Source organism: Silene latifolia, chromosome 2 (genome assembly GCF_048544455.1).
Source record: "Silene latifolia isolate original U9 population chromosome 2, ASM4854445v1, whole genome shotgun sequence".
Taxonomy (NCBI): domain Eukaryota; kingdom Viridiplantae; phylum Streptophyta; class Magnoliopsida; order Caryophyllales; family Caryophyllaceae; genus Silene; species Silene latifolia.
Window position 1 is genome coordinate 17,748,956 of NC_133527.1, and position 12,663 is coordinate 17,761,618.

A 12,663-nucleotide genomic window follows, 5' to 3' on the forward strand; every position below is an offset into this window, starting at 1 on the left:
TTTATTTTTAGAAAATAAGGAATTAAGCATTGCCCCCATCCAGGGTAAGGAGCAAAAATTTAGGGAAAAACTTGATTGGAAAATTGTTTGAATAAAATTTCAAATTAGAAGAGATTTTGGATGGAAAGCCACAAATTAGGGATTACCTGAATTTGTTAGGTGTTTGACGACGAATTGCCTGATAAGGAACTCTTAATGGGATATTTTTTTAATAGTCCTTGGAAAGATCATGTTTTCTGTACTACTTGAGGCAAATCGTGTAAATCTTGCCAAATACCAGAATGTAATGAAACCTACATTAAATATGTCCAATTTGGCCTTTTTGGATACTAGTTCATACCCAGTATAATCATTCTTGCTGCACAAGATGACATAAGCAAGCTGATTTTGAATCTTTCGTTTGAACAAGAATCTGCCAAATTTCTCTCTGTTGGGAGTTTTTACTTCAATGTTAATCACAACTTTAATGAGTGACATTGTGCAAAGATACAAGCTAAAGAGGCAAATTGAGAATGCACAAAGTGATTGAACATACAAGCAAGGCAGAGGTGTCGAAAAAGCAGAATACGTAAAAATATATGATATCGGATATGCGGGTGGCAGAAGGAAATGTTGAAATTCTGGTAATCAATTGCAGTGAGTTTTAAGTGAGTATCACTGGTACGCTTGACTCTGAACCTGAGGAATTGAACACAGCTTGTTTGGGAACCACTATTTGATTCTCAAATCCAAATTTGGTCCAAATCTGGTGTTTGGGACACTGAAAATTTTTGGGTTTGGATTTAAATAAAATCCACAATCATTTAACACAAACTCTTATAAGTATAAAGCAAATACCATCCCTTACCCTGTCATTCACAAATCCATTCCTTAACTATCATCCCTACCAACATCTCAATGTTTCTTCGATGGTCTTCTCATTCCTTTCACCTTCATTGATTTAATCCTCATCTCAATTTCATCTTCATTCTTTACTGATGCTTGACATATTATCGCAAATTTGGCTGAGATTCAGCATCTATGGAAGACTAAGAAGGTCTAATTTGGTGATTATGATTTAATTGATAGGGCTTTACAAATTGATACAGAGCAAAAGAGTTTATGCGTACTTGAGGATTTTATTTCCGAATTCGCACCGATTCATCGGGTCTAATCTAATACTACTTTATTCAATGAAGATGATTTTGGAGAAATGAGATTAATCAATGGGCTAATTTGGTGAAATAGGATTAATATGTGGGATAATTTGAAGAAATGAGATTAATTTGTGGGATAACTGTTATGCACATCACTTGCTTTTTTATCAACAGCAGTTTTACATTCAGTATTTTAAATTCTTGTCTTTCCCAAACAATGTATTTGCATTTCTAAAGCTTAATTTCAGTTTCTAAATTTGAGATCTAGTATTGATTTCCCTAATACATATAACATTGAATAAAAATGATGACCCTTAAATCGTAATGAATAGAGATGATAGATTTGGGGGTGTATTTGTTAGAATTTCAGAGGAATTGAGTTTAAGGGCATGTAAATGTAGAATTTTTAATAGGAAGTACCAGAATATCATGCTGCTAAAATAAATTACGATTTAATTTTGGTTAACTAATCTAATTTTGTTGTTTTGCCATATACACTTCTCTCATTTCGTTATGTTTTTTACTACTTTACCTCTCTCATTTCGTTTTGCCGCTTAACCTCATTATTGTGATCTTGGAACTAGTATAGATTGGAAAATTGATCCAACATTCCAACTAATCAATTCACTATACCTGATCACATTAGTTTCAATCAAATTTCAAAATTGATCGAATATTTGATGGATAAAATCTAATTAAATTTATGAAACATAGAATCATATGCCCATTTTGAGTCTAAAAAGGATACATATTTTTTGTTTTTTTGAGGAAATTTCATTTTATTTTGGTTGAAATGTGAGGTATATATTAGAAACAACAAAAGACAAAATTGTTTTTTTTTACAAGGAAACAATATGCTAGCTAATATTATTTGAAAACATCAAATATAGCTATACTAATAGAGCCAACTAGCCAGCTCTATTTTTCCAAAATGTTCTACCATTTAGCATCAGAATTGTGAACTGGATGCTGAACTTTGCTTTGAGTATAGTCTGCACAAAGTTGATGATCTCTTTGACAATCGTTCTGGACTATCCACCGCATCATTATTCGCTTTTGTTCTTCTCGTTGCCATATACCATAATAGCAGAAAGTAACAATAAGAAAGTAAGCTTTCCTTCTCAACTTCGAGCCTTTCTTTACTCCCCTTCCCTGAAGTGCATCACTTTAGAAAATCTGCAATTTACACCAAGTCTCAATCATCCAAAGAATAATTCTGCTGTAAGTATAATTGAAAAAAAAATGTGTTCATGGGTTTCTTCATCCAGTTCACAAATATAGAAGTTACCAATCCTGAACAACTTTTCTTTGACATTCATTGCCTTATGCATAATCAACCAAGTAATGATTGAATGTTTAGGGATATTCCAGGTGCTCTAAACTTGTCTGTCCCAGTTGCGTTTCATAGTTTTTTCCCTCTGCCATTGTAGAATCCATCTTTTAACGTCTCCTTAGCCTTACAAATTATTTTCCAAACCAGGAAGAGTCATCTTTAGGCTTATGCTGCTCCCAATTCTGCCGTCTACTATATACACTACTAATTCATTTGACCCATAGAAACTCAGAAATTTCCTTTGATTCCGCTTTCAATGAAAAAATTTCGCTCTTTGTTATGCTTACTATTTTGTGCAAATTTCTGAAACTTATCTTTTTTTTTTTTAGAGTTAATAAATATTGAGCAATTACTTCTTGTATTGGGCGTAAGTATAGAGAATTCGCATAAAATTGAGATACTGAGAACATTAATTTCCAACATAAAAACTATGCATATCAGAAAAAGAGTTAAAGCAGTAGTAGGCGTACGTATAGAAACTCGCTGCATACCTTAACAAAAAATGTGCCAAGAGGCAGCTTACTAGCTTGAAGGTCCCTTAGTCTCCTAAAAGTCCTGAGTTAGTTAGCTAATATATCTAGCAAAGGCAAGTAGCAGATTTCTCCCTGTCATCAAAAAGAAATGGTTTAAACCACAAAACAGGTCTCAACCCCTTCTTGTGTTCGCTCTCATAGTCTCATGTTTAGACTCGGCTGAGGTCCCTTTCTTCTTATTCTTTTTACTACTTTTATCTCTCCCCTTCTTAATTCTCAGACTGGCATACCAGCTAGTAACCGAGTATTCCCGAGCTATCCAATTTTGATTACTACGAGCCTCTACAGGTTATCCTTTGGCTTGCATATACGTTTCCATCCCCAACTGATTTGTTTGGAAACGTATTGACAGATTATTTTTATCATTTCAAGACTATTATATATATTAGTTCATTATTTCTGTTGCAAATGGTTTATCATAATTTTAATAGATGTGCATGATAAAATTTTGGAAAATCATGTTCTCTGAATGCTTGAAAATTAAGCACTAGCATAATTTTGATTTTCTTGCCTTTTTCTTTATTAATCTATTCACAATCAGTAAGCAGAGCCTAAAAAGTGCATTTTGGCCTTTATGGTATAGTTAAATATTTCAGGAAAGTATTTGATAATCCTTAATTAAGATTAACAACAGTGGTTACTGTGACTCTTTAATAGTCAGGTCTTATAGTTCTTTATATTGTACTCCGTAGTATTTATTTATCAGGTTATAGTCTTTAATTTGGGTAAGGATCCAGGATAATTGGAATTTGGACCAAAGTTTGGACAAAGTGACGCTACTTCAGTAGTTTTTACGGTGGGTATTTCGAATTACTATTTAAGTTTTCATTTATTATTAAAACTTTGTCTTTTTTACTTTAGCTACAATAAGTAAGCCTTGTTACTTTGACATCACGTAATAATTTCGTTTTCGTGTATGTGATTGATACTTTTATTCTACAATGTTCTGATTATGTGATTTAATAATTTCTTTATAAGAGGTATCTTAATTGAAGGCAAACAATTGATTGAAGCGGATGAAATATTCCATTAAAGAATTGATAAAAAAATAAGCAGTTATCAATTATCGTCGTCGGTAGAGATCTCATATTGAGATTTATGCGAGTTGCTCTCATTAAATATGTAATGCCTTCAAAAATTGTGTCAAAACTAAAAGAAAAACAAAAAAAGTTTGGTTAGAATAATATAGAAAAAAATGTGAAAAATAAAGCTGAGAATACAAAATATATATATTGATTCAATCTTTATGATGTGTAGTCATGGATACTAGCTGGATTACCTTGCCAAATGACCATCGCGATTACATAAATGGATGTAGGGAGTTTATTGAGTTAGCTAAGGAAAGTCTTGTAGATGGGAAAACAAAATGCCCATGTAAGAGTTGTAAGTTACGTTATTACTTCACGTTGGGCGAAATAGAGGGACATATTTTGTTCAAAGGGTTTTACCAGAAGTATACGGATTGGTTTTGGCATGGTAAAAGGGACGTTCTTGATCATTTGCATGGAGAAAGTAGGGAAGAACCCTTGGTAGGTCGTGATAATATGAAAGGTTTACTTGATGCAGTTTATAGGACTACGATTCCTAACCATTCTAAAGATCTTGATGATCATAATACTTTTGTTGGCTCCGTAGAAATAGAAAAAGAAGCTGAATTTGATGACGTGTCTATGGGGTTTAGTTCTTCTGGTGAGTCCGATAATGAGTTTGAGCACGCATACGATGCTACGACTGATGACCTCAACAATAAACAAGACAATCGCTATAAAAGATTATTCGAAGCTGCAAACGAGGAACTTTACGAAGGCTGTCAATCTTTCTCAAAGCTCTCATTCCTTTTACATTTATACCATATTAAATGTATGTTTCATTGGTCTATTGAGTCATTTAACAAGTTACTTGAACTTCTACTTCAAGCATTTCCTCAAGTAAAAGAGTTCCCATCATCCTTTTATGAGGGTAAGAAGATAATAAATGATTTAGGACTTGGGTATGAAAAGATTCACGCCTGCCCATCCAATTGCATGCTATTTTGGGGGAAAACAAAGGTGACAAGGAGGAGTGTAATGTTTGTCACACGTCAAGATGGAAAAAAGTCATAGGTGAAAAAGGTAAAAATCTAGCTAAGAAGGGTGAAGGAGCTAAAGTGATGAGGTATTTTCCCCTCATTCCTAGATTAGAGAGGATCTACGCGTCACCTAAAACAGCAGAAGATATGAGATGGCATCATAAAGATCGTGTAAAAGATGGAAAACTTAGACATCCAGCAAACGCTTTAGCGTGGGAACAATTTGATTCTCGGTATCCTCTATTTGCCTCTGATCCTCGAAGTGTTAGGTTAGCATTAGCTAGTGACGGGTTTAACCCATATCGTTTGATGAATACCACTTATAGCACATGGCCAGTTATTTTGATTCCTTATAACTTGCCACCATGGTTCTGCATGAAACCCTCTTCATTTCTTTTGTCTTGTATTATTCCTGGAAAATCCAGTCCAGGAATTGACATTGATGTGTATCTCCAACCTCTAATTTTCTGAGTTGAAGTTGTTATGGAGCGGTGTTGACGCATTTGACGCCTTTGAAGGTGAAAAATTCAAACTCCGAGCAGCATTACATAGTACTATTAACGATTTTCCAGCATATGCTATGCTTTCGGGATGGAGTACTGCTGGTTATGATGCTTGTCCACGTTGTACCCATTCAACTAATTCCGGAAGATTTGGTGGCAAGATTTGCTATGTGGGACATAGGAATTGGTTGGCTCCAGATCATCACTATCGTTCTGAAGCCAATTTGTTTGATGGAACGATAGCGTCCTGGTGCGCTCCAAAATCTATAAGTGGTTCGATGTCTTAAGACAACAAGAAAAGATTGAATATACGTATGGGAAGACTACAAAACGATTGAAAAGGCCAAATAGAGCAAGGGAAGTTGGTGTCTCGACTAACATGGTTAATGATAGCAAAGTGAAGATAATAATCATAATTTGTGGAATAAGAAGAGTATATTTTTGAGCTGCCCCACCGGGAACACAACCCACTAAGACATAATTTAGATGTTATGCACATTGAGAAAAATGTGTGCGACAATATATTGGGTACACTTTTAGATATGGATAAGAGTAGAGACGATGTGAATGCGAGAAAAGGTCTAAAGAAGCTAGGCATAAAGGAACATCTATGGCTCCAAGATCGACCTAATCGAGAACCATACATGCCTCCAAAGATCATACACCATGTCTAACGAGGAGAAAGAGCGATTTCTAAAAGTCTTGCAAAAGATTAGAGCTCTTGATGGGTATGGCTCAAACATCTCTAGATGCGTGAATATGAAACAGAGAAAACTCATTAATCTTAAGAGCCACGACAATCATGTCTTAATGCAAGATATACTTCCTGTGGCATTGAGGGCATCCAAGGCTACTAAAGTTATTGACTTACTTGGGGAATTATCTTGCTTTTTCAAGTCTCTTTGTTCGCATACCCTTGAACACGACGAGTTAAATGCACTTCAGTCGAAAATTGTGCTAATACTATGTCGTATGGAAATGGAGTTTATGCCAACCTTTTTCACAATTATGGTTCACCTATTGATTCACTTAGTCGAGGAGGCGAAACTTGGTGGTCCTGTCAAAGGTATAGATGGATGTACCCTATTGAAAGGTAATTATCAGAGACTATTTAAGTGGATGTTTAAGTGTTTTTTCTAAACTGATTTTATGAACTCTCTAAAGGTATTTGGCTCACTTAAAATCATACGTAAGTAATAAAGCGCAGCGAGAGGGATCAATTGCTGAAGGGTACATGCTTGAGAAGACAATCACATTTTGTTCAAGGTATTTGGGAGATATTGAGACTATCTTTAATAGATCGAAGAGGAATGATGATGGTATTCAAGACATGAGTGATTATTTGTTTCGCTCTGGTGGTAGAGTTGTTGGTATGATTGAAAAAGTACGCCTAGATGACAGAAGTTTAAAACAAGCTCACCGCTACGTTTTGCTTCATTCTGATGAGATGAAAGAGGTTCTTGAGTAAGTATAAATGACTCAAAGTTTTATAATTTAGCACCCATCCTTAATATAATCCGGTAATGATTTTTTTCCAATTCTTTTAAAGTGCATTTCTTAATTACAAGCGGCTGGAGATGGTCCATCTCAGTGTTACCCAAAATAATGAAAACGAATGGATTATCAAAGAATTTGCGGAATGGTTGCAAGGACAGGTCCACTTCTTTTAAAACTTCGAAATGTGGCTTATCAATTTTATATTATTCATATTAATACAATTGTCTGTTGTCATAGGTACAAAACCTAGATACAAGTACCCCACAAGGACAACTTAGGAAAGCTTTGGCAGGTGGTTTAAATAATCATTGTAAAAGGATGACAGGATTTATGATCAATGGATATAAATTCCAAACGGTTGATCGTGAAGAAAATCGAAGAACTCAAAATTCTGGAGTTATGGTCGAAGCTGATGGTGAAACATATTATGGAAAACTAAAGGATATTTATGAGTTAGATTATTTTGGCCAATGCAAAGTTGTAATGTTCAGTTGTGATTGGGTTGATATACACAGAGGTGTTAAGAAATTTGAAGATGGGAGTGTGTGTGTCAACTTTTCTAAACTGATGCATACTGGTCGAAATTTAGCCGATGATCCTTTTGTTTTCTCGTGTCAAGCAAAACAAGTTTTTTATGTCGACGATGAGACGCAAAAAGGATGGTCTTATGTAATTAGTACAAAACCTAGGGATCTTATTGAGACTGGCGAAATTCTGTTGAACTAGTTTTTGTATACTTTTGATATTAGATGATTTTAATTATTAATCTAAATAATGTTTTTGGTTTTGGTTATGCAAATGTTGTGAGCAACTCTTTCCCTTTATTATATTATTATATGCTCGTTGACCTTTACTATTATATACAACTAATGGATTTAATGTTTATTTTAGGATTTATTAACGAGTATCACGTTCAAGGATGAGTTACCGAAGCAAAAGGACCAGGGCTCAATTTAAGGAAGCTGATGGGCCAATGCCACCTCTAACCACACCATCATCTCTTACTACGGAATCAGGTGGTACTGATGACAGATGGGGGCCATTTTGCCCTCAAAAAAACAAAGTAGCTGCAGTTGTTAAGGCACCGCAGCAACAACCATCGCTAAAAGATTGTCGTCCTCCTGGAAATATTGATGAGCCTTATGCTGCAAAGGATTCTTTTTCAAAGACCCAGGTCAATCCGTCTTTTGAAAAAACTCGAAATGACCCAAGTTCAAGAATCCAAATCTCACACACTTTTGAAGAACATGCAGCTAAATATGATCAACCTAAATATGATCAACCTGACCGAGCTTTTACTCCAAACCCCTTACTTTCAAAGACCCACGTCACCGCAAATTCTGATGATCTTGCTGCTAGAAAAGCTCGCGAACTCTCTGCCAAGCAACTTGATGCATCTCAAAAAAGGGGGGAACAAGCACAAGTAGGAGGGGTTAAACCAGCCGGTACGTTCTGCAAAAAATTTATTAAGAAACCTGACGGATCTTTTACCACAAACCCCCTACTTTCAAAGACCCATGTCCCCGGAAATTCTTATGATCTTGTTGCTAGAAAATCCCAGGAACTATCTGCCAAGCAACCTGATGAATCTCAAAAAACGGGGAAAAGGCACAAGTAGGAGGAGTTAAACCACCTGATCCTTTGTGGAAAACTTCTACTTCCTTTACTACAACCCCTCTAGTTTCAAAGACCCACGCCACCATAAATTCTCCCGATCTTGCTGCTAGAAAAGCCCGAGAACTCTCTGCCAAGCAACTTAATGCATCTCAAAAAAGGGGGGAACAAGCACAAGTAGGAGGAGTTAAACTTATTAAGAAACCTGACGGATCTTTTACTACAAACCCCCTACTTTCAAAGACCCATGTCCCCCGAAATTCTTATGATCTTGTTGCTAGAAAATCCCAAGAACTGTCTGCCAAGCAACCTGATGCATCTCAAAAAACGAGGAAAGAGGCACAAGTACGAGGAGTTAAACCACCCGATCCTTTGTGGAAAACTTCTACTATGAATGATTGGTCTTTTACTACAAATCACCTACATTCAAAGACCCATGTCACTCGAAATTTGCAATATTCTGTTAATGGAAAAGCCCAACAACTCTGTGCCAAACAGCCCGATGTATCTCAAATATTTGGGGAACAAGCACAAGTTTTGACTCTCAAGTCCACTAGTAATAGTGCAAAGCCTGCATTATTGTCAATGTCTCAACCCACTTGTCGTCCGCTACCATCTGAACTTGTTACCAGGACCAACAATGGGTGTAATAGATCTAACACAATTGAGAAGTCATCGGTTGAGCATGAAGAAGTTCTGAACCAGCAAGATGCTAATGTAATTCGTCTAAAAACTTTCAAACCGAAACGTCGTAGTGTGGTACACGATTGGCCTGATAATGTAGAATTTGACGAAAATGAGGAGGTTCTACTTATGGGTAAGTTCTCTTTGTTTAATTTTTGTTGTCATGGTTGGCTTTTTGAGTTATTTTCGTTTAATTTTTGTCGTCTATGTGAGAATCTCTGGAATCGTATACACAACCATTATTATCATATCACCTCTGTAGATGAGTTGTCAGTGTTGGTAAATTAAACCATTATTATAAGTGTTATCAACCTCTCTAGATGAGTTGTCAGTGTTGGTAATAGCTGGTAAATTCAACCATTATTAAATTTACTTACTCTTCTACTAAAAAATTGTATTTAGTTTTTTTGAATCATGCATTTCAGCATATGAGATTGGTCTATGCATATGAGATACTGATGATCTGCTTTTGATAAAATGAACTGATTTTCTATTAAAGAATCCTATTTTATCAAGTCGAATGTTTAGCTTTTAAGTTTGATTTTTATGATAATCTAATTATTTACTACCTTTATCCCGATTAGTTAGTTAACATTTGTCTTTTAAGCTGTCGCTATTATAATTATACGTTCCGAGAAAAGTATGAAACGTTTTCTATGATAATTTTATTTTGATATGAATGGGTTGATTTGTGCGCAAGTATATTAAATCCGAAATTATAAAGAGTAATTCATTTGAAACCTACAATTTGTTCATCACAAATTCATATTTAATGCATGTGTATCTATCTTAAGGTTAAGACGGGTTCAATAGTACGGATAACACAAAAGCAAATACATAATGAAAAAACAACCACTATAACAATCAGACCATTATCAAGTCTACTGGTGAGAATGCAGTCAATAACAATCAGTGTACCTCAGCAAGAGCACTCTAATTATTGACTCGCCAGAAGGATGAAGGGTGATAAAGGGTGTCACCCTGTGACTTTGTTTTGTTTGAAGTCGGTCAGAGTACAAACGGAACTCAATTAAAGTTCTCTCTGATGCTAATAATTTAAACTGAAGTCGGTCAGTGTTTCTTTTTGCTCTATAAGGCTTATGTGTTGTACCACTGTTCTTTTACGACAGCGAAATTGCTTCGGTAAGCTGTAAGCATGCTGAAGTCAAATGGTGAAATGTGTTATCTATAGTTATTTAGAATAGGATGGAGTAAAAGATTAAAAGATTATCTATAGTTTATTTTATGAGGTTTGGAGAATGATACATAAAGTGGAGTACTACTCTTCACATTTACAACTTTATGATATTAGTTAACGACATTAATATTTTACGAGTATTATATAATTTTCTTTCCAATTTTTCTTTTCTCTAACCCGTGCAACTTTGTGTTCTTTGTTGGTTTGTGTGGAATTGTGTGTTAGGACTGCCGCCACTACTCCATGACATTAGTATGATATAGTTTTCTATGCTCACCAAACTTATTAATGCTTTCTTTTCCCTATTTTCTAGTAGTGCAGTGATATTAAAATATGTCTTTGAGATATGAACATATGTATTTATGTGTTTTGGTAGATAATGAAGGAAATATTGAAAAGGTCAGCGGTCCAATTCAACCGCATGATGTATGGTGTACTAAAGGGAGGTATTGTGTCACTTTTAATGAATTTCATCAGCCACTCAAAATTGGAGGACACATCCTCGTTAAATTCATTGGTAATATGGCTCGGAAGGAAAGATTTTGTCCAATTGGAGAGACAAATTGGCACCATGTGCCTGAAATTTCAAAGTTGAAATCATCAAGTGTATTCGGGTATGTTGTTACTAACTTCATAACATGGATAATTGTGCTAGTTTGGTCAGCTCATATTTTTTTGTTTAAGTTAACCATTTTTTTTTCGAAGGATCATTTTGTTATTCCCGATGGTGATGGCTATGACAAAGGTATTCTGAAGCGTGTAGGCAATAGTGTGAGACAATATAGGCACGACTTGAAGAAGACTTTGTTTAAACCCACGAAAAAAACTAAACAAGAAAACTACCAAACTAAACCAGGAGGGGTCCCTCTTGATAGTTGGATTCATTTAGTGGATTATTGGTATTCTGACAAGGGAAAGGTATTTGCCCAAAATTAAATAGTTGCTTTTATTATCTTCACTATTTTTTCATAATGTCAGCACTCTATGTAATGTCTATTTTATTTAATGTAGAAATTTTCTGAATGCGGAAAAGAGGCCTGTGCATCACAAAATCATGTTCACACAACCGGGTCAATAAGCTATGCTAATATACGGGCGGAGTTTGTAAATATTTTATCCTTTATTGATGATTACCACCATCTTTACATTTATTTAGAATTAAATACAAGCTTAGGTGTATAAGCTAATTACTCACCGATGACTCACGGGGAAGAAAAGAAGAAAAGGGAGCCAATCTGAATTGGAGGTTTTCAAGCAAACTCATAAGAGGAAAGATGGGTCATATGTGAAAGATACAATAACGGAAGAATTTGTGGTACTCATATATAATAAAAATGTTTGATGTACTCTAAAATTTCTTGTAAATTGACACATACTAAGCATTTTTTTAATGTGTGCAGTTGGATGTTGATACTTATGTTCAATCTAAACTTGCAACTAATCCTACCAAGCCCAAAGCGCAAATCCAAAATGAAGCTTTCAGTAAACTAATGTATGGGGAAGATATCCCTAAACGCCCGTTAGGCTATGGTTTCGGCGTGAAAGGAAGTGATGTATTTGGGGTGCACAGTATTTTAAGGAAAGAGACTTTTAATTCTGGAGATGGTAGTTCTTTGGAACTCAAGCATGTGGAAAAGGTGCAAAATATGGAAAAGTCTGTTCTAAGTTTGACTAAGGACAAAGAAGAGCTGCAAACCAAGTTGAATGAGATGAATAGCATCTTGTATAAAATCTTGGAAGGTATGAGTTCGGGAATGCCGTCGCCCGAGATAGCCCAACTTGTAAAATCATCCTTGAACTCAAAGGTATTTTTATATTTATGTTGTCTTTAAATTTAATATAGTACTGAATCGTAGTATGATTCAGTTTGGTAGTTTTGTCTTTGCTGAATGGTTCTATAGGAATGATGCTCGGTTATATGCCTTAGGGTTAGTTGTTGCCCGCAACCCCTTTCATTCTTAACGTTATTTAAAATAGTTGCGAGACGTCATAAACTTGTGACCGTCACCATTCACAAGTAAGAATTTGTGACCAATGTGTAAATTGTTGTAGTTAGGTGTAAAACTTTGTTGGTTAGGGCTTAAAGACATTACTCAA

The 12,663-nt window shown here is 35.2% G+C and overlaps 1 protein-coding gene across 1 annotated transcript; it reads left to right on the forward strand.

The window, feature by feature from the left end:
* Window positions 1-4,261: 4,261 nt before the first annotated feature.
* LOC141635098 (uncharacterized) lies at window positions 4,262-5,860 on the forward strand. The gene is made up of 3 exons (XM_074446697.1): window positions 4,262-4,961; window positions 5,051-5,406; window positions 5,549-5,860. Exons 1-3 carry the CDS (start codon window positions 4,262-4,264, stop codon window positions 5,858-5,860), a joined length of 1,368 nt encoding a protein of 455 aa, XP_074302798.1.
* Window positions 5,861-12,663: the final 6,803 nt, after the last annotated feature.

What these genes read in the sequence shown, in the direction of transcription:
- LOC141635098 (XM_074446697.1), top strand. Translation starts at nt 4,262, where the DNA reads ATGGATACTAGCTGGATTACCTTGCCAAATGACCATCGCGATTACATA. An exon ending in CCCATCATCCTTTTATGAGG is followed by an intron (nt 4,962 to 5,050) that starts GTAAGAAGATAA and finishes GGGAAAACAAAG; the next exon opens with GTGACAAGGAGGAGTGTAAT. An exon ending in CCACTTATAGCACATGGCCA is followed by an intron (nt 5,407 to 5,548) that starts GTTATTTTGATT and finishes TCTGAGTTGAAG; the next exon opens with TTGTTATGGAGCGGTGTTGA.